The 22500-nt window shown below is 38.6% G+C and overlaps 2 protein-coding genes across 6 annotated transcripts in view; one reads left to right on the top strand and one right to left on the bottom strand.

The window, feature by feature from the left end:
- Nucleotides 1–17677, top strand: part of FAM184B (family with sequence similarity 184 member B) — a 39678-nt gene extending 22001 nt beyond the window's left edge. Inside the window, exons 3-12 of one of the 5 annotated variants that reach the window (XM_048304847.1) lie at nucleotides 1015–1125; nucleotides 6029–6241; nucleotides 7492–7645; nucleotides 8782–8894; nucleotides 9312–9496; nucleotides 12583–12735; nucleotides 14160–14277; nucleotides 14462–14566; nucleotides 15234–15436; nucleotides 16929–17677. In XM_048304847.1, coding sequence (XP_048160804.1) covers nucleotides 1015–1125; nucleotides 6029–6241; nucleotides 7492–7645; nucleotides 8782–8894; nucleotides 9312–9496; nucleotides 12583–12735; nucleotides 14160–14277; nucleotides 14462–14566; nucleotides 15234–15436; nucleotides 16929–17019 — 1446 coding nt within the window. In that variant the 3' untranslated portion in view covers nucleotides 17020–17677. The other 4 variants (XM_048304846.1, XM_048304848.1, XM_048304849.1 and 1 more) reach the window with 4 other exon arrangements.
- Nucleotides 17678–20224: 2547 nt separating this feature from the next.
- On the bottom strand, nucleotides 20225–22315 carry MED28 (mediator complex subunit 28). Its single transcript, XM_048304535.1, has 4 exons — nucleotides 22151–22315; nucleotides 22000–22066; nucleotides 21007–21119; nucleotides 20225–20544 (listed from the first exon to the last, which is right to left on the bottom strand). Exons 1-4 carry the CDS (start codon nucleotides 22298–22300, stop codon nucleotides 20347–20349), a joined length of 528 nt encoding a protein of 175 aa, XP_048160492.1. The 5' UTR covers nucleotides 22301–22315; the 3' UTR covers nucleotides 20225–20346.
- Between the last annotated feature and the right edge of the window lie 185 nt (nucleotides 22316–22500).

Here is a 22500-nt window from a genome sequence, read left to right as displayed (position 1 = left end):
GAATGTTGCACCTGATCTTCAGGTTTTAATCAAAAAGACTTTTATATCCTCTCCCTTTTGTACAGGCAAGACTAAAGCTAATTCCTCCCTTGCAATATTCATGTATCTGTTTAATTCCATCCTTTAATTGCTACTTGAGTTTTAAACAGGATGGGGTATGTGAGAAGGAGCTGTACAGGATGGGGGAGGTGTTAAATTGTTATTTTTTTTCCTGTTTCCTTCATTTGTAGTGTTTGAAGACACGGTAGAATGTTTTTTTGAGTTAGCAAATTGGCAGAACTAGGAAGAGCAAGCACACTAATAAACTTGTAATGCATATCACTTCAGGAAGTTTCTAGAAGTTGTATATTCAGTCTTTCTACAATAAGTAATTGCTAACACTTGCTACAAACAATGCAACAAGCTCTTGGTCAGTGTCTTGCAATAGTTAAAAAATCAAGGCTATCATTGATTTTTTAACTATTTCCAGCAACAAGGTGATTATATAGTCCTCCTTTTTTTATTATTATTTTATTTCTACTTCCTCACCATGATTTTCTTTATGAATGCTATCAGATATTGCTTCCTTTGAGTCTCTTTTCCACTAATTGCCCATTAGTCATCTTGTTATTTATATGGCCAATGTGCATTTATGGTTTTTCAGATCTTGTGGGTGACTCTTGCATACTAAATTATTTTTGAACATTAACATCAAGGCAAAACAGTCTGACTCTTCATGCTGTGCTGTTTTACACCTTAGGGAAGCTTTCAGTAGAAGATTACACATTGTACATGTGAACTGTATTGTCTCACACTAATATTAGAAAGAGCCAAACCAAACTGTTTATGTTTTTTAAATTGAATAACATGAGTGATATTAAAGGACAGTAGCATGTACTATTGTGTACACTGATGTATTATCTAGGTTAATGTAGAAGAAATGTGTTCTTTTTCATGCTGCATGTTTTGTCCCAGCTGTTGCATGCTCTTGTCTTGTTTTTTCTTTTTTTTTTCTTTTTTTTTTTTTAATTTTAGGAGCTTCAGACACAGCTAGATGAATTTAAAAGAAAATACGAGTGTGAACTAAAGCAACTAGAGAAAGAGAAAGAAGTACTAACTGGGAAACTTCAAAACTCTTCACTTGAGGTAAACTGGGCATAAATTTAATGCAGTAATAAAAGGTCTCTTCATTTTTCATCCTGAGAGATTCTGGATTAGATTTTAATACTATTTCTTGTGTCTATCACTCAATAAAATATGCAAGGACTCCAGATAGAAATAACAGAAATAACTGCTTCTAAATATCTATGAAGGTTTTGACAAGCCTATTTATTTCATATATTACTCTTTGGAGATGTGCTAACGTGAGGAGTTTAGCTTTATCAGGGTTGCAGGGTGACTCTGATTGTTCGTTTACAGGACAAAGTGAGATTAGAATCTTCCTTACAGCTCCTGTTAACTTTCTGATTTTTTTTTGATGCATAGAGATGTATCTTCACTGATTCTAACCAGTTTCACTTCCCTCAAGTTCAGTGGGAGTTTGTATGGCAACAACTCTGCAAAAGCTGACGACCTAGATCTTCTTCAGTTGACATTTATAGATTCTCAGTGGCCATAATAAGCTCTTGTTGAGTGTTTAAAGACAGAGAAAGGACAGATAGGCTTATCAGGAGGCTAAGCAAAATGTTGTCCTCCCTTTACTACCTCCACTTTCCCACATGCCATGACTACCCCTTGGTGTGCATGGTCCAGCAATCAGGGCATGTGTTGTACTCACGATATGCAGCTCCTGTTTTTTCTCCCATCTGTGCTATACTAGCTGTACTAGTTATGAGTGCAGCATGGGGTTCTCTTCTTCATTTCTCCATTAAAACATATTTATACATTCTGTTATCAAACAGTGACATTCTGACATTTGATTTCCCAGTCTTACAAATACAGAATTTAAGTGTAGTTTAATGTTCTTAAATTTCTGTCTTTTTTTAGGTTTCATTACACATCTGCATGCCACTGTTTCCTACAGATTCTACTCTGAGAGAATTTTGGGTCAATCCAACCTATGTTGACCTATTCAGAGTGAAAGGTTTATGACATGAAGAAATTATTCCTCAGGTTTTGCAGATGCAAAAAATAAGGTTGTGGGTCATCAAATTACTTTTCTTGAAATCACATGTTCAGGACAGTAAAATATGAAAGAAACCTCTGTTTTCTAACTGCTCATCCACTCACATCACAAGATCATGGTAAATTAGCAGAGAGTGGTGGGAAATTATTGCCACTATAAACATAAATAAATAATATCAAATGGTACATAGCATGCCATATGTTATGTTCACAATGCCATGGTAAATATGAACAGATACACTAAGAAACATTTTATTGTATCTTAAAATCTAACTGCTCTCAAAAAGGAAATGCTCCATTTGAAGAGAAATTTTGCATTTTTCTTGATTACTTCAAAAGTTACTTTCTGAACTAATAACTCGGCAGTATTGCCAGCGTAGTGAAGTTGTTTCAACTTGTAATAGTTTCCTGCTATAGGTACATGAATATTCACAGCCAAGAAAGCACCATTTACTATATAACATTATGTTTCACTGAGGGCATATTTCCCATCTGGGAACCTTTGCAATGGCTCAGCCCAGAGCTTCCGCCTCAAAGGTTAGGCAATGTGCTGTTACTAATCCAGTTCTAACCTGGATACAATTTTAGATCTAAAAATAGCTTCCTTGGCTGCCTAAGACCCATTTTTGTTTGGGCTGACATAGCTGGAGCACTATGCAGAGTAGACAGAAGCATGATAATGTCATCTCTCTGGGGTTGCACTTCAAAGTGGCAGTATTTCTGTATTAATAAGATTTTTTTGAATAAAGAAATCAGACTTGCATCTGTTTAGTCATTTGGAAAGAAGGATGTGAGATCCTTTGAGGGTTGAATGCTAACTGATTAGAGCCCTCCAGTTCCTTGCTTTTGCACTACAGGATCTCTTCAGCATGTGTTAGAGGATCTTGGTGCCACAATATAAGAAAGATATAAAGATAATAGAAAATGCCCAAAGGATGGCTATGGAGATGGTGAAGGGTCTTGAGGGGAAGCTGTATGAAGAGCAGCTGACGTCACTTGGTCTGTTCAGCCTGGAGAAGAGAAGACTGAGGAGAGACCTCACTGCAGTTACAACTTCCTCGTGAGGGGAAGTGGAGGGGCAGACACTGATCTCTTCTCTGTGGTAACCAGTGACAGGACCCAAGGGAATGGCCTGAAGTTGTGTCAAGGGAGGTTTAGGTTGGATATTAGAGAAAGGTTTTTCCCCCAGAGGGTGGTTGGGCACTGGAACAGGCTCCCCAGGGAGGTGGTCACAGCACCAAGCCTGACAGAGCTCAAGGAGTGTTTAGCCAATGCTCTCAGGCACATGGTGTGACTCTTGGAGATGGTGCTGTGCAGGGCCAGGAGTTGGACTCAATGATCCTTGTGGGTCCCTTCCAACTCAGAATTTTCTATGGTTCTGTTCTTCTGTTCTGGAATTAGAAGATACATAAAATGGAAGTGCAGACATCACCCTGTCATGATACATCTTTGAACAGTGCTAGCCCATAGTTTTTATGGATCTTGGAGATACCACCAAATAGCAGACAAAGACTGTGTTCACACTGTTCCCTCTGGTCAGGAACTGCTGCCACAAATTTAGAAACATTGTTTACTGTGAACTTAATTGAAGTAACTCTGAAATAAGCCTAAAAAAGCCAGTAGAATGCAATTTCTTTATTTTGTTGTTATTTCTTATGCCATATTACTGTTATGATAGAGTAGCTTCATAGTAGGAGTAAAACTCTGTAGCATCTGGGCACCTTATTTTGAATCAGAACAAATTCTCAGTTGCAGTGGCTTTTCTATACTGCATGAAGAGACAATTTTAAGTCTTTTATATTAAATCCATACCCTAGCAATGCATTGAGGAAAATGTGCTTACAAGCACAGTGAATTAAATAGTCAAAGCAGGAGTCAAATGGGTGATGCAGCTGTGATGGCGTTTGCAGCCTTATACTTGCCAAGTATTTTTATTAATGGGCTATCCAAGTCTGAGAAGTACTTCTTCAAAAGAATCAAGCCATCCAATCCAGAAGAAGGACAGTGATGGTTAGAAATGAATGAAACTTGAAAGACTTCTGAAATATTTCAAAATTATCAGTCATCTTTTAGTAATAGCTGTTCATTTATTCATTACTTGCAAGACAGTGGGACATAAAATCAGCTGTTGTAGGAAAGGTCAAGTGCAAACATAACCCTGGAATTTGGAAAGAATTCAGCAGAACCTAAAAAGATGCTGTTGCCTTGAGTTTATACAGTAGCTAGGTAATGTTTGCGTCTCTGAGATCTTATGCAATTCTGGTGGATAAAAGTGAATTATTAATGGTATTAAAGTACACATTTTTCAAGAACTTTTGTTTTGCAACAGGAAGACATTATAAAACACAAAATCCCACAGTGTTGCTGATTCATTAATAATGAAAGCATCCAAATAGATTCTGGACTGATGTGAGTTGGCATGGTTTCATGGCTCAAACGCTGCTTTACCAACTTAAGCAAATTGAGGGTCTGGCTATCTGTTTAGAAACCAGGAAGTGAAATAAAATACTTGGGCACTGCAAAACATTCCAGAAAAGGATTTTCATTGGTTTGTTTGAAAGCCTTTTTAATTGCAAGTCAGGAGGAGGAAACCTGATAGGATGGAAATGTTTGTTTCTTAACCTCTGATATGTTAGAAGTAACAGGATTCATGAGAATGTGTTTGTATGCCTGATCCATTTCTGTAGGGCCTTTCCCCTTATTCACTGAAAAATAGTGGTTTTAAAACTACTTTTCCATCTGATTTCTTACTACATTGTGTTCCCGGCTTAGCCTGTTTCTAGTTGGTATGATCTTGTTTCAGGTTAGAAGTGCTTTGGGCCAATAATTGTCTGTGAAGAGTTGGGGAAGTTTATAACATTGTGACCGCAAATGAAGTTTATATAGACCTCTTTTCATCTTTCCTGCCTAAATGACTAATTTGCTTAAGAACTATTCCTAGTAACATTTCTCCTGTTTCAAAATTTTCTATTATAAAATATACCACATATTTCTCTGGCAAATTATTTTCAGTCACTTTATTTTCAGGAAGCCCAGAAAAAAAATGCACACTTGAGTGTAGTGATGCTAATGCATATTGTGTCAATTGATATGAGGGACTGTGTAGCATTAAGTGTTTCACATCAAAGGTTAGTTTTATAAGGATCTGCAGTACCTAAAAACTTCAGTGTTTCCTTTCTTTATATAGGAAAACATTGGCTTGAGTTCAATAGGTGTGAAGACAAAGTAGTTTTTTTGCCTGTAACCAGAAGCCAAAGTGTCCCTTTGATTAAATATTATGATTTACCACATTTTTTAAAAAACTAATAAATTTCAGCAGCTCTTGAAACAAAAGTATGGTTGCCAAGTGGCTGTGACATCTGCCTATTCTTGGAGTGTATCCAGGCCACAGATAGATCCCATTACACAGATATATTAAAGACAATTAATGCTTTTCATTACAAATAGTATTTGGCAATTATTCTTCAGTAACTTGATTAGACAAATATTTTTGTGTGTATTTAATTGGATGACACAACGGAAGAAGCCAAGAAACAACTGGATGAATAGTGAACTTAAACTCAGTCTGAGGCAGATGAAGCTAGGTGCTCTTTCAATTTAAATATATCAATTTTGTTGGATAGTTTCAGCAGAGCCTTAGGTCTGCCTTCTGGTTTGTGCCATATTATTGTGCAAATTGAGCTATGGATTGCACGTATGAGATGGAGATGATTTGAAATTTTTAAAAAGTACTTGACGAGCAACAGACAGAATATGCAAAAGGGTTATCATTCTTCACTGAAAAAGGGCTCCTTGCACAAAACAAGCGTCTTGCTATTTTTTCATAGAGCAACACAAGCTCATAAAATCTATTCAGCTTTACATAATTCCTCTCCATTGTGAATGCAGCCATTAATCCTATCCTGCTGACTTACTTTTCTGGAAGGTGTCTCAGCTGAAGCAAATATTAGAACAACAAGCAAATAATTTCAAAGAGTCACTGAAGAAACATAATCTACAGTCCAACAAAGAAAAAGAGACACTTTTGCAGGATCTTCAAAACACCATTAAAGAAAATCAAAATGTTAAACTGCAGTTGGAGGCATCACATCAAAAAATCTTAAAAATGTTGGAGAAAAGCAAGAATCAGGAACTCAAGGTCAGTTTACTATATACTAATGTAAATATATAAAAATATATATATTTATGGGGTAAACCATCCAAGTGAGAGCCAATTATCAAAACTCAGTTACTTCCAATTAGCTTAATGATGGGTTGCCATTGTTGCACATAAAGAACTGTTCTGTGATTTTGAAACCTCCTCCTCATCAGGCTGAGAGGGGCTAGTTGGTGGTTTGTGGGGTTATTGTTTTATTTTTATAATTTTAACATTTTAACTTAGACCACATTGTGAATACAATATACCCTACAGTTAGGCTGCAATGAATACAACCTCCTTTATCTGTGCACCTGCTTCAGAAATACAAGGGAATTCCTGAGTATATTAATAACAGGCCTTAGTTTTATTCTTTTTCATCCATTATTAATTTATACATAAATACTTAAGAAGAATAATAGACATGAATGGGGATGTGTATTGCCTTATATACCTTCAAGAAATCAATTCAATAAGTGGATAACCAAAGCTTTTAAAAGTTCAAGCGGATTGATTTCAGTGACAAAATGTGAATGGAATATACTGAAGTTCTAAAGACTGTTGCTGTTCAAGAAAAAGTCAACTTGAAAAATGTACATATGTTTGTGCCATGGAGTTCAGATGTCCCTGTTGGTTCTCATAGCTTAGAGAACCTTATGAAATGTAGGTGATAAAACCACCCTAAGTAGAATTTAATATCCTGTTTATATATTCCAAATAAAATTCCAGTTTTGGCAAAACCAAGCTGAAGGCAGTGAGGTGGTAAGAATGAAACAGAGGACAGGAGTTTGCTTTCAGAACCCCTACAGAGCAACTGCTCCATCATTTACAGTGTACCAGCAGTACTTCTAATGACAGTGGAAGCTTGAGCCAAGAATGATACAAGGAAAGTTAGAAGCCTTTTTCTGACACACTGTGATAAGTAAAGACAAACAGGTCAAAGCTGGGAGGCTTTGTATGTTGAATAATAAAACTTTCTAATGTCAAATAGTGCAAAGATGTCGGTGTTATTCTTTCATCTTGCACAACAAATCTGAGAGGCGATACCCTGACAATTTATCTTGTACCTATTGAGTGTTAAAATTTAACTTCAGCTCATTTTTATACTTGCATTGATAATGTGTCTTGTGAAGTGGTGATGAAAATTAAAGTTCTACAATGCAAGGCCATATTCATCCTAGCATTACAAGTAAAATAACAAGCTGATAAATAGGCTCCAACTACTTTGTTTTGGGGGGGACTTTTGCTTCCAGGAGGCAGAAGAACGCTTGAAAAAGGAATTTAATGAGACTTTCAAGATCCAACGTCAGTCTCATAGGCTGGAAATACAAACCTTGGAAGAGAAAGCAAAGAAAGAATTACATGATGAACTTGAGCAGATACAGAAGCAGCAAACCCTGTTGCTAGGTATAGTGTCATGCACAGCTCCTACTGCTTGATTATATATATGCTGAGAACCACTGACTTTTATCCCATTCATTTTCCTTCCCATCTTCTGGGAACTCAGGTCTTTGTTAATCTCCTCTTTCATACCCCGCAATTTCAACAATATAGACTTATTCTTTGTTAGCCAAGCCCTCAATTGTCAGCAGCAGAATGTTGCTGAGAGAGTAATCTGGTGTACAACATTCAAGTATGTATTATCAGTCATATTAGATTGGAAAATTATAATTAGTTAATATGACTTTACTCTTTTCTATGTTGAGAAGAATTATTGTATGTGCTTCAAGTCTGTTCTATTGAGTTGAGCAGTGGAGATCGGTTGCTCCCTATGTACTGTTTAGGCAGTTTCGAAGTGCCCTAAACTGTTTAGAAGTAAACAGAACACTGCACTAGGAAGATGTGTAACATCTCCAGGTTTAATCTCAGGTTATTAAAGGTCATCTATAAAATGTTTTTTAATTAAAGAATAATTTGATTGTATTTAAAGTACAAAGTGAATTTTCTTCTTGGTTTTTGTCCCCCCAGTAATTAAAATTTGGTAGAAAGATTTCTTTCTCTCTAAAGTTTATAAATTTAATAAATAGATTCTCTTCTTCAAGAAAAATTGTAGGGAGACAACAGAGATAGAAACTCTTTTCTTCTTGTACTTGAAAAACTTGCACGTAATATACACAAAAGTTGCAGTATATGACAGATGAGCTTACATAAGCGTTGTACTTCTCTAATAAAACCAGAGTCTCAGTCTGCATTATGGCCCTCTATAAAACACCAGTGGAAATAACAGGGAAGCTGAGGGGTGCTCCAGTAAAGTTCAAGATTAGAAGAAACAATTGCGATGATGTAGTCTGCAATGCAGCTGACGCAGAATGACCTCTCCGACTCTGACGTTGAGTCATTGCTATTGTAGCTCCATATCATCTCACTATTGCTCAGCTGAGTTACCTCTCTAGTAATAGGAAGCCATTATGCTTAATGGGGAGGAGTTGAGGAACAAAGCAAAATGTAATATATTAATGTTTTCACCTATATTCCCTGTATCTGCCTTTCCCATCCAGCTGGCCTCTGACTGCCTAAATGATTGTCTGTCTGACTGTTACTAGGATCTCTAAAGATGGAACTCTCTGAGCAACAGACATCATGCATGAACCTAAAGAAACAAATAGAAGAGCTACAAATGGAGCTCAGGAGTGTGAGGACACTGAAGAAGCAGCAGGCAAGGGACCAGTTTGTACTTCATTGCCATGTTGTGTTTAGCAAAAGCAATAATATCAAATTTCTCTCCAGTGATAACAAAAGTATACAGTCTCTTCCAGAAATGGAATGGGTTTTCTTCCTTTATGTCTCACTTTAAATGTTTATAATTTTTTCCCTATGGGAAGACTTTTTCTTTCCAATTAAAGATCAGAATCTACAAAAGAAGTAGATGAATGAATGTTACAATAAAATAAATTCTGTGGGGACTATAGAATATATTCAGGAACTTTTGATCACTGATTTTGTCTTGCATATATATAGCATGGCATGTATAATTGAAAAATCAGATCACAAAAATTAAATGCATGCAATTCCAGGAAGATGTTAATATTAAAAATAAGGGGCTGTGAATAACTAAATTTGACTTTTTTCTTAGGAAGGAAGTAGCCAAAGCCAGATCAGATCTCTTCACGATGAACTGGAAAAATGTCAGCGTGAAATTTCTGAACTCAAGAAAGAGAATTTACTTTTGAAGGACACAATGGAGCTACTCAGTGCTGAGTTGGAGTCACAGAAGCAAGAAGCTGCACAGCTTCAGGATAGAGATAAACAGCATAGAAGGTTTGCCTTGAATTCACACTTGACAGTGCTATGTAGAGATTCAATAATACTGCCAGCATGAGTGGTGTTCTAAGTGCGATGCATGTCAGAATCTTTCCTTTCTAAAGTACTAATTTTAGAAGCTAGGAATTTTGCAAAAGCAGTAGTTCATTTCACATTTTCCTCCAGCCATAATAGATACATTTGAACTAATCGTTCATCGTATGTCACAGAAAAATATGTCTAGTGTATCCCCACAGGAGTGACCTGAGAAAATGTGCATAATGTCAGCCTTTCAAAGGCACTGGAAGACATAAATCCCAAACTCACCAAAGAGCTATCAAGAAAATATCAAGACTCTGAGAATAAATATCAGGTTTTTATACATACTCTCTGTAGCTGAAACCAATGGACTGTTAATTCCAAAGGGGACACTTGAGAGTGCCATATATACCCTGTAAGAGTTTGCTTTGGCTGTAGCAGCCAGCTTTGCACAGGGGGAGTAAGGGCAGTGTCAGTGGACGCTGACAGTGCCTCTGGCTGATGGTGAGCCTGGCGCTGTGAGATGCTGTCAGAGCACAGGAAGGGCAAGGTGACTTAAGTCTTGGCCATCTTGTAGAAGGTAAACCATGTCTTCTTTGAGTAGCCACAGGCACAGCACAAGTGGTGCAAATGGGTCTTCCCATTTGCGTACAGAAAAAGTGCAGAATCCCAGGATCAATTTGGGATTGGGTTGGAAAAGACCTCTGAGATCAATGAATCCAACTAAACACCACCATGTCAACTAGACCATGGCACTGGGTGCCATGTCCAGTCTTTCCTTAAACACATCTGGGAAGCCCATTCCAATGGCTAATCACCCTTCCTTTGAAATTCTTCCTAATATCCAACCTAAATCTCCCCTGGCACAACTTACAAAGGAGACAAGACTGAGTTCACTGCCCACTGCAATTGTATGGCTGTTGAATCCTTTGAAATTTCTGGATGAACATATTTAACACATTCTCTTTGCAGAGAGACTGAGGGATCTGGTGTGTGCGTACCTTTCAATTAATTTTTACAATGGTGTAGAAAGTCTGCCCCTAACTACACAAGCTGTATGTATAAAAGGATTTCTGAAGAGTGTGTCTTTAAAAGAATCTTTAAAATTATGACCCATATAACCTAGAGAAAACACTCAATGGATAGAACGTCTCTGTGCAGACTGGCAGAGTGGCCAGAGTAATTCCATTCCTGTCTACCAGTCAGTAGCTATTTAAAGAATGAGAAACTTTTTTTTTTTTTTTTTTGCAATGGCACTCTTTGGAGACTTACTTCAAAGTGAATTTCATTTCAAGCTTTTGAAGCAAGATCAACAGAAAGAATTGCAAACCAGAGAGTTTCATTTATGTCCTCAAGCTACCTTGAAGGAATTTAGAGCCTCTGTTCATGAAGAGAAGAATTATTCACGTGTCAGCGATGAGGTCTAAAAGGCTTCAGATGCTAAGGCTGCTGGGCTGGAGGATTTTCTTTACAGGGAATAAATGGTGTAGCTCTACTAAGTAAGCATTTGAGAAGGAAGCATTAATGGAAATTATGTAAGGAGAAATCCTTCAAATAACCAGAGGTAGTACCTAGAGACCATCAGAGTGGACCTAGGCACCTCATACAGGCTGGTCTGAAATTAACCCATGGAAGACCTGAAACATTAACTTGCAGCTCTTGTTTTGCTTTTGCAGGACTACTAATTTGTGTAGGGGAATAGTTAAATTGGTGCATATAAGTAACTGCTATTTTTACTTTTAACAACTGTGCCCCTGTCTTATGCCAGTTTCTTTTCTGATTTGAAAGCTGATAGTGGCTTGTTATTTGCATATGACAAATTTTTATAACAAATTACTTAAAATTACTAGTCCTACTCTTGCCATGTAAATGAAACCAGTGATCTGCCTGAAGTAATAATTCCTCTTTCTATTCTCTTGAATTGTGTGAATTCCGCCTCCAGTACAGAAAGCTTTTGCAAGGATTAGGATGAGAGCAGACAAAGGTGTTTTTATGAGAAGAGAGAGCAAGTCCCAAAATGGCTATTCTGAAGGAGAATATTCTACTCCTGAAGATTCATTTCAAGGATTCTTCTCCCTTTTTTTACCCTTATTCTTCTGCTGCTTATTTTATGCTAAGTGCCAAATCAGTCACTTCCATGGCTGTGCTCTAATTTCAAGGGGAGAAGTCTTTCATGGACCTTTTGGCCTTTCCTGAAGCCTTTCAGAAACAAGTGAAACAGGCTTCAGAACACATTAAAAAGAAAATAGGGGAAAACAGAAGGTAAACTGAATGTCTTTTGTGAAAACTACAATTGTTAATATGCAAAGTTGAGCACATCTATTTTAATCAGTAAACCATAAAACATGGGCTCTCTATTGAGTTAATCAAAAAGTTTCTCCAAGGTTTAACAAAGCAATAGCAAACAAAAATCAAACTATGATTCTTCAATAGATGCCTACTGCTTTTGGGATTGGTATTAGAATGCAATCTTACAGTTAGGCTTGAGAAAATGTAAGGCATTTTTTTAGTTTTCAGTTTATGGTATTAACCATATCAGTGTCTTTCAAAATATATTGTCTGAAAAAGATAAATGTTATAGTTAAAAGCATTGTTACAACATTCTTCACTTTTTTTTAAGATGGTGATGATAGGCAGTATTAAATGTTTCTGGTGCCATGATGTAGTGAAATATATCATGAGAGCCTCATGTTAAAATCCCAGATATTTCAACATAATTTTTCTTAATACAAATAAGTCCCTATGGTACTTTATTGTCATGTTTTAATTAATGTAGAAACTAACCCTAGGCAGAATATCAATAGCATCATTATACAGAATAGATCTTCCCTTTCCTGAAGGGTGAAGGTCAAGTACTTTTCAAAATAATTTTTCTCTTCCTAAGTGTTAAAATGTTTTTTCTCAGATTGCAATCAAAATGTCAAAGTCAAGTCAGTAGACAGAAGCGAGATCATTGCCCAATTAACTACCTTTGCAGTCAATAAAACGCCTCAAAACTGCATGCTTTGATCAATGATCATAAACTAGTATTGAAACATGAGAATTCAGACATATTTTAATACCAGTGAAAGGCTACTGGTAGAAGACCTCAATATCAAGCATAAAAAAGAACTGGACATAATGAAACGAGATCACCGGCAGGAAGTTGACAACATAGTATCTGATTTCAGCAGCACTCAGGCACATCTCCAAGCAAAGATTTTCTCCTTAGAAACTGCGTAAGTAATTTAATAATAAACTCTGGCTAATGCTGGCAATGAGTTCTGTTTAAATTTATTATTCTTACTATGTACAGTTTTTGTATTAATCATAAGTAAAATATTATCAGGATCAAAATAGAAGTGTATAGGTATTGTCTTTGCAAACCAAAAAGACCCAGATACATTGTAATAAATTCTGGATATCGTTTAATCGAAAGCACTATACATGAAGTTTCATAATGCTAAATTAAAACTTGCATGTCGGATCTAGAAATTTTATGAAATGAAAATTCATCTTTGTCACAGAGGATACCAGAGGCCTTGATCCATGATCTTGTACTTAATTTTGTTCAGCAGAGCAACGTTGTTGAGTAAAAGCTTCTTAACCTCATTCTCACTCCCTTAGAAATTTCCAAGGAAAATGATGCTCATGTAAATAAATGCACTTTTCAGCCCCCTGTGGAGTTAAGAAGTTCTGTGGTGCTTCAGATTGTACAGAAGAGACCTCTCAGAAATAATCCCTTATATATATCGCTCATCCTTTTCTCTTATCCCAACTGCACAGCAGAAGCCCAGAGAGAGACCTGGCATGTAAGCAGGCCTCTAACCTTTAAACTTTTCAGATGTAAAGATTTATCTTTTTATTTAAACTCTGAGATAACTCTAAGATGATAAGAGTTGGGGGTGGTCCTCTCAAAGATGTTTTCCCACACATTAAAAAAAACCCCACAAAATGGTGTTTTGTATTCTGTAATACATTTCTCAGTATGTGTCCTGGTTATGGCAGGTGAACTTCATAGCATTCAGTTTCTTAAGCAGCAAAATTCATGAACTTGGCTGATTACATAATTACTTGTCTTCTTATGGGTCAATCAAATGTATGTTTCTACACCATATCTAAGAGTTTCCATATCAAATAGCATTTGAATCTTTTCCCCTGAGAAAGGAATTTAAAAAGCTGAACTCAAACTACAGATTTTGACTTAGCAGGGTTACTAAAGCAGTGTGTATATCCAAGCCTCATTTAATGAAAGTTACAGGAATTTAGTATTTCTGAGGATTCTAAAGTTACTGGGTCAGGAAAGAGAACAAATAGATGAATATTGATGTGTATTGATACTGTAACACTGATTTTTTTCTTTAGGAAACTAGACTAGCAACATGATGTGCAAGCTTGTTACTATTTTACACAAGGGGCTGGATGTTACACTGGATAGAAGTTGTGGATTAACCCTGGCAATTTATTTTGGAACTCCAGAATATTGTGTACTTCTATGTAAACCATGTACAGATGCCCATTTTTAAAAAATGCTGTTTTATCAGAAAGGACTGGCTATGTCCCTGTATTTTAGGCTTGGAATTTAGGGAAGAGTACATCTGAGGTGTCTCTTGAACATGATCTGAAGAAGTTTTTTTTCTGGTCTGCATTTTCTTTGGTACAGACTTAAAGAATTAGAAGAAAAGTCAAGAAAGTGGGAGTCCACGTCTGAAGATACACACCTTATAAACTGTCTGCAAGACAAATTAAGTGAGAGAGAAGAGATTATCAAGCAGCTGGTGGTAAGACTGCTTTTTATATGTACATCTGTGTTTTGGAATCTGTTGAAAGGCTCTATTCAGTGTTTCATGCATTGCTTCAGACTGGTTGTTTCTTTCTGTTCTGGAATACTTTGGCAAATGTATCTTTCCATACCAGCTTCCAACAAATACATGTTTCCATACACATAACTTTGTTTCCCTTCAGGAAGGAAGAAAATGTCAGCATTCACTTGCAGCCAGCACTGAATCTTACAGGAATCGGTCATTTTCTTTCAACCCTACTACAGTATGCTTGACTCCCTCCAGAAAGGTAAGATGGGCAATGCAATTAAAATCACAAGTCGTGATTGTTTTTATTACTGTTTGGATCATACAGGCAATCAGGACAATAAAAGTGTTAAAAATTTTTTATGGTAATGTTATTCAGCAGAATTCTTTCCAATAAGCCAGCCTACAGTCAGTTGTTGAGCATAAGAGAAATTCAGTACAAGTATTTATGCAACATAGATAACAGGTGTTTAAGCTGATACAAAACACTAAAACTCTGATGACATCAGTCTTCCACTGGGATTAGCATGGCCATTGCTTGCAGATTTGGGAGTTACTAATCGGCAAGCATCGAGGAAAATTACGAATCAGTTTGAGTTGATTGGTATCTGCCCTTTGTCATTTCAGCCCCTCTGTGTGATAACTGTCTACAAATAGCCATAGAAAGAAGGCAAGTCAAGTTTGTGGAAAGCACCTTGGTGTGTAAAAAATCTCAGGGTCAAATACAGAGATTGTTTTAATTGGATGACAAAATCCATGGATACTCACAGCATACTCTGAGAATTTAATTTAAATGCCTATAGAAAAAGAAGTCTTCCTATTTGGGTATTCCTCACAAAACATGTGGGAATGAAGTATTGTTGAGGTTTTATACTATAAATTGTAAAAAATGTGTATGTAATGAAGTTTTCTGTTACAATAAAAAGCAGCAGAAGAAAACGGTTGAGGTGCCCAGTCGTGTTGTCAGTGTTCCGAATTTAGCTTCCTACGCAAAGAGCTTTTTGAGCTGTGACTTGAGATCAAAAAGAAGTGCTCCTCAAATAACAAAATCTACAAGCTTAGACCGGAGTCCTGGCTGCCTCAGGGTGGGCTCTCCATCAATACAGTCCTCAGACAGCAGTGCTGCCACAAGGTATTTGTCCTTTTTGTATGACAATAAATGAATTCATAATTAGAATCTTATAGGCAATTCAAACACATTAGACATTTGGAAATACACAATGATGTAAGGTTCCTACTGCGCCGTGAACTCGGTGTGTTTGGTTTTCTGCAGACAGACCCAGAACTTTACTGCAAAAGTGGGCCATAATCCCTGCCCAGCAGAGTTTATGCTTGCAATCCCCCCGGTAAAAAAAAACAAAAAACCCCAAACCAAGAAACACACACACAGACACACACATACCCACAAAAAAAAAAAAAAAAAAGAAAAGAAAAGGAGATGCAAGTATTTAACTAAGAACATAGTTAATTGTGAACATGGCATCTTTCAGTGGTTCTGTTAAGGATGTGTCTTCCTTTTTATTTTTATTGCCTCACCTTGCACTTGGTAGACATAGATGGCATATTTTTATTTTAGGAGATATTTGACTGAATCTAGGCTGATGTAGGCAAAGGTTAGAGACTTAAAAACTGATTAGCAACTAAACTTCTTTGGTGTTTTCTCCCCGAGGAGCTTAAATTCTTCAAATTTATCAGTTATTTAAACAATGTTCAGTGTTTTATAACATGAACTCTCTCTTCAAGAAATAGTTAAAAATGTATGTAGCTAATATCCAGTTAAAAAGTCCCCAAACCTTACCATTGTATTTCAGGACAAAATCCAGCCTTCTCGCCTATCTCGTGGTGGAGATTAGTTATCCTGTACATTATGTGCAAGGGAGTTCTTTCCTTGGGGGCAGATGGTGCTGACTACTGACAAAAACAACCTGGGACACAGGCTTAGATCCTGTTTGGCAATTCCCACTTCTTAAAGATACAAACATGCTGTATCATGCCAGATGACTGCCAAGGCAAATGAGATTTCTGTTTTAAAGAGAAACAAATGTGCAGGGAGACTCGGGGTAGCTTGGCTGCTACTTGCTTAATTCTTTTACATCAGTCAATTGAAAGTTAAGTCCTATTCACTATCATATGCTAAAAAAATCCCGAATGATGGAAAATTGGGGACTATGTAATAGGATTGATTATGAATGCTAGGTAGTGTTCAGATAAATTTTTCTGTTTCAAATAGAACTCTTATCCAACATTTTTAATGCATAAATTGTATTTCCTATTTTTAAGAGTGAATTGCAGCTGCCATTCTCTGATTTTCAGGACTTCATATTCTTGAAGCATCCTTTTGTTTAATTTTTTGGGATGTCAAGTTAAGAACTATGTTCAAATGTTTCTCCATAGCTGTTAGGCTCTGCTTCATGCTTTTCTTCATGTTACAACTGGTGCTGCTAGCCCAGTTACCTGGCTGGCACAAATCCCACTAAAATTGTAGTTGGCACCTTTTGGTCTCATCCATTCATGTGAGCACAGAACCATTCACAGGATCATGAGTTTTTCTGGGAAAAGTGTTACATATTGATAAGATGGTACGTAAGTAGGACGGTAATGCTAGTGCTTATTTGTTTGCACAGGACACATGGCAATGAACCACCACAAACCAAAGATGACCAAAACCAAGATCCTCAGCACCAAGAATGGTTTACTAAGTATTTTTCATTTTAAAGCAAACTATTTGCGTACTTCTCAGAATTACTGTAAAAGTCATTCCTGTTCTCTTTTTTATGAATGATAACCCAATAGATGATTTAAGGGAAAGAAAAAAAAGATGTAATTTCTAAGTAAATAGTTAGGAATACCTGCACTTTCTTACATCTAGTAACTATGGAGTTATAGGCATGAATTTCAGAAAAATGCATTTTTTTAACAATTTCTGTAAAAAATGAAGAAAAAGAAAAAGTCTGGATACTGTTATGTGAAAAGACTTTTTAATCAAGAGGCTGTACCACTCCACAATTTCATTAAATATGCAACTTGGACTCTGATACGTCCTGTCAATTTGGCACCAGCTGGAAAAGGATCTTCTGTACGTTTATACACTTGCTTCATCAGCTGTTTAAAGTAAGTTCTGCATCTAATAATGTAATTTTAACATTTATTGCTTTTTGTTAAGTGAATGTTATGCTGTACAGCATGTGGTACACCATCAAAAATAGCATGTTTATAGCAGGCTGGTTTAGAAATAATTTCTGGTTTGCTTCATAAACTGTTTTGTATAGTCAGCATTGCTGTGTAATATTCCCATTGAATTTCAATACATGTATCAGCCTGATAAATGAGGATGATGTGTAAGTATGAGCATTAAAGTTTGTAAATTACCCAATTTCTGTGGTTTGTAAATTACCCAATTTCTATGGTTTTCAGAAGAGTTCTATGTCATGCTGAATTAAGTCAGACATGCGCCAAGTTCCAGAGTGACGGCAACTGCATACTTGTACCTTTTATCTCCATACTAGTTTTATGCCCATATAAACGCAAAGCAGGGGAATGGCTACATTTATCAGATCGTGCTAACTCATTGTTGGGAGGAAAGAACTCATGAAGAAGCTGTTTTGGGTAATTAACCCAATAAATGTGAACGGCAGAAAAATGTGCGACTAGCAGCCTGCTATTAAAGACAGGATAGTTCCTCTTCAGTTGCTTTGAATCCCCATTTAATTTCGACCAGCAGGGCCCAGCTACCTAAAAAGATTTTACACGTGCAAAGAGGTGTGCCTCCAGCCTAACCTCTTCTTACATCAACAGCCAGCAAGACCTGCACTAACAGATGCCAACACTTCATACAAAACAGCCACTGCATCTCACTGGTGGTGCAAAGGTGGAAGGAAGGGCAGAACACTTCTACAGGCTGTCATAGTTTGACACTGGCCCAATGCCAGGCAGCCACGAGAGTCGCTTGCTCACCCTCCTGTGCCACAGCTGGGCAGAGGAGAGAAAGGAAAAAAGTTAGCAAAGGCTTCATGAATTGAGATAATGACCAGGAGAAAACAATTAAAGAGCAAAACAGGCTTAGCTTAAAGTTACAAAGTTAATTTATTGCTAACAGAAATCAGAGGAGGATAATGAGAAGTAAAATAAGCCCTTAGAAACACCTTTTTCCCCCAGCCCCTCCCTCCTTCCCACCGACAGCACAGGGAGACAGGGCATGGGAGTCTTTGGTCAGTTCATCATCGAGATTTTCTTCTGCTGCTCTGGGAGAGGAGTCCTTCCCCTGGTGAGACTGTGGGAGCCCTCCTACGGGACACAGTTCTCCGTGAACTTCCCCAGTGTGGGTCCACTCTCAGGAGCAGCAGCCCCACCGCCCCTGCTGCAGCGTGAGCCCCTCCCACGGGCACACAGTCCTCCCAGACTGCTGCGCCGGGGCTCTCTCTGTCCACAGGGTGCAGTCAGTCCTCCGAGGACAGACTGCTCCAGCCTGGAAGCAGGGCCCCGTCTCTCCACCGGGTCTTCCCCTGGATGCCTCCTCCAGGCATCCACCCGCTCCGGCACGGGCACCTCCCCCACGGGCTGTGGGTGGATCTCTGCATCCCCCGTGGACCCATGGGCTGCAGGGGGACAACCTGCTGCACCATGGTCTGCACCACAGCCTGCAGAGGAATCCTGGCTCCCCCACCTTCTCCACTGCCCTTGGTGTCACCATGTTGTTTTCCCTCACATGTTCTCATTTCCTCCTCTCCTCTGACTAGAAGCCAAAACCTGTGTGACTTTGTTTTTATTTTCTTCTTAAATATGTAATCACAGAGGCATTACCAACCTCTCTCATTGGCCCAGTTTCAGCCATGTCCATCTTTCACAGGCATCAGATTGGCTCTGCTGGACATGGTAGAAGTTTCCGGGAGCTTCTCACAGGAGCCATCTCTGTGGCCTCCCTGCTACCAAAAACCAGGTCATGCAAAAACAATACACAGGCCAATACTTTTCATCCCAATTGTCCAGTATGTTTTCCAGAATGAACTGTGTCGTTGGAAAAGTGTCTTTGGCAGCAGATTTGGTAAAAAGGCACTTTTCATACTTGTAATCAAGAGAGATGTTAGTGTACAGTAACACTGATCGGTGCTTTGGTATCTGTGAGGATGGAAATGTACAGCACTGTTTTCATTACTTCTCATCCACGCTGCCCCAAGAACACTAAGAATTTCAATACCCAATTAACCATTCTTATTTCCAGGGTTACAACAATTAATTATTCAACTCTGCCCCCATAAAGGTATATGCAGAAGTGGTTGTATGAATGAATTAAATTTGTTGCTTAGTAGTACAGACAGGACTCTTTTGCTATTTCTACCTCCAAAATCTTTTTTGGCTACATTCAACTTACTAAATAGAGCACTGAAATTGAACATAATTCTGTATATTGGACAGCACTGGTGACCCTACCTCCACAATGAGTAGTCTTTATTTTGAGGGTAGGTATTTTGGACCACCTCTACAGTAGCCTGAGAGACAGAACATCAGTTACATTAGGCCTGCATTATATATCCCACCCTTTTGTGTGCATTTTTCCATTTCAATTCATCCTATAAGAACCAAATTTGTGTATTGCAAGACACCTTCCATGAGGTGAGCCAGTCTGGTGGAGAATGACAATTCACTTCAAAACAGTGTCTGACCTACATACAGACAATTCTTAAGGGTGTTTCTGCAGTAGTACTCATGGATAATTACTGGTTCACAAAACATTTAAATATTCTAGTAAAATCAAACACTAATCTTTGCAAGTATTTTGATCATACCAAAAAGACAGAGAGGAGAGCAAGGGCCACCCTCTCTAGAAGGAACAGGATGTACCCTGGGAGACACACTTCTACCAGAAAGCACCCTGAACAGCAACTCTGAATATTTTCCATGGAAACATAAAACCAACCCATACTTTTGTAATAAAAGATAATTTATTTGGCTTAATTGTTTTAACTATATTTGCAGTACAAATTACATTATACAGAAAGCATACAAAGAATGCTTTTAAAATATTGAGCTGTGTAAAATTCAAGATTATGTTTGCTTCATTGGAGCAGGAATATTCGCAGATGCTTGTTCTAGGTAAGCTAATGGACCTTGAGGCATTTCTGCAGGCTTTTTGTGCTGCACACTGATGTCTTCCAGGACCTGCTGCCAGTGTCGCAGTTTACTCAAATGCTTCTGAATTAATGCTTCTTTTCTCTGCAATTCATTTCTTAATTCTGAAACATCCTGTGGATGAAAAAAATTGTGTATTAGTAAACAGACTGTATTCATAAGAATAACCACCTCACATAAAGAGCATGTAAAACTTTTTTAGACCTTGAGTTTTCAAGCTGATCTTAGAGTGGAAAAATGGAATAATGGAGATGTGTCTAGTGCTACAGAGGGAAAGCATTGTGAATGCACTAGTGCTGTTCACCTATGTCACATATTTCAGAGATCACCACCTCCAGCAAAATCTGACTAACTGGTTTGTCTCTTCCGATGAATTATCAGTCATGTTCCAATACTCCACACAGCAGCAGGCATCCACCTTCTCCAGGTTCATGGTGAGAGTTATGGAAACAGTCAAGTTCTACCAAGTTAAGGTACAGCATCACGTTGAGAAAATTAATTAATTAATTAATATGAACAAGGTGATTAAGGTACATGGTGTATCTGCTTTAGCACAAGACAGGTAAATTAACATACCTCTTTAATTACTTGTTCTGGTTTCTGGACTGATAGCTGCAGTCTTTTTTGTAGAAAAAAGCATTCAGTTTGTCTTGCAACATCCAGAAACTTTTGGATGCACTGATCAACACCTAAACATATAACAACAATATTGAAAGAACAGGTTCCAGAAAAATAAGATTCCAGGCTGCTAATGGTAGTGGTCTATTAAAAACACTTTTCACAGTACTTTCTAGAAAGAAAATCTTCAGAATATCTAAAATGATGTATTTATAAAACCAGTAAGCATCGGTGTAAAACACTGCTTTACAAACTTACAAGTTCTTTTAGAAGCGCAGGACAACACTTCCTCCCAAGTTTTATTTTATTTCTGACAAGGAGTAATAAAATAATTAATGGAACTTGGGTGAATAAAGAAAACATTTCTGCATGCCTAAGCAACAAGCTCAATGTAGGGTTCTAAAATGTGCCCCTATTGAGGAGAATATTCTGCCCTCATATATTACACACTACTGTTTTGGTAATAAAAGCTGTTCCATGCCAGCAAATGAATATGACCAAATAATGCAGAAAGGAGTTTTGAAAAGCATTTATGTCGGTTTTGAAACGCCACTTCAGTAAACCTTCAGAAAATTTTCAGGGGCAATTGCACTTCTAAAGAGTAGTCAAGGGCCACTTTTCAATCTCCTGTTCATACCAATATTTATTCCGCCTCCACGGAGGTGCGCCACTCAATTCCTAAAGCACCGCTACTGAGCAGCCTGGCCTGGCCCTTCCCCCCTCCCGTTAATGCTTCATACAGCTTCCAAATGCATCACATCACTTCCCGGGTGCTTGAAACACGCGTTTCACCGCACGCCAGTAATAACCCACCCAACCCCAGGAACCAACTGGCACAGTCAGACCTTCCCACCAGACCCCGGTCGTTCCCGGGTGGGTTTCTTTCCTGCCACTGCTCCGAGCAGCGTTGCACCGGGAAGGGGCCAGGCCCTGCTCCTCCCCAGGGCTCACCGGTGCGGATCTCCTCCTGGTCCGTGCCGTTCACGTAGTCCTGGCTCACCAGCGAGGCGAAGCAGGCCTGCGGGGAGGGAAGCACCACGCTGAGCGGCTGCAGGGGCCGGCGCCGGCAGGACAGCGCCCGCCCGCGGCTGCCCCCCCTCACCTCGAAGGAGGCTTCCAGCTCGTCCACCAGCGTGTTGTTGGGGTTGCGCGGTCCCGCGGGCGGCGGGATGAGGCCGGGCGGGCCGGGCGGCCCCGGCGGCGGCGGCCCCGGAGCCTGGGAGCCGAACATCCCACCCAGCGCGCCCGCCATGGCGGAAGGGGCGGCCGCGCATGCGGCGGGAGAGGGGCGGACCCGGAGCGGCCTCGCCCGCTGAGGGCCGGACCCTCGGGCAACCACCACTGTGTGTGGGTTGGCTTATGGCCATCACTCCTCGCCCTGGCGCTGGGCACGTGTCTAAGAGATACTTTAATAAATTGATGAGATCCCTGCTTAGTCTTCTCTTCTCCAGA

The sequence above is a fragment of the Corvus hawaiiensis genome, chromosome 5 (genome assembly GCF_020740725.1).
Source record: "Corvus hawaiiensis isolate bCorHaw1 chromosome 5, bCorHaw1.pri.cur, whole genome shotgun sequence".
Taxonomy (NCBI): domain Eukaryota; kingdom Metazoa; phylum Chordata; class Aves; order Passeriformes; family Corvidae; genus Corvus; species Corvus hawaiiensis.
Note: the sequence above shows the minus strand (reverse complement) of the source record. Positions and strands in the feature narration are given on the sequence as shown.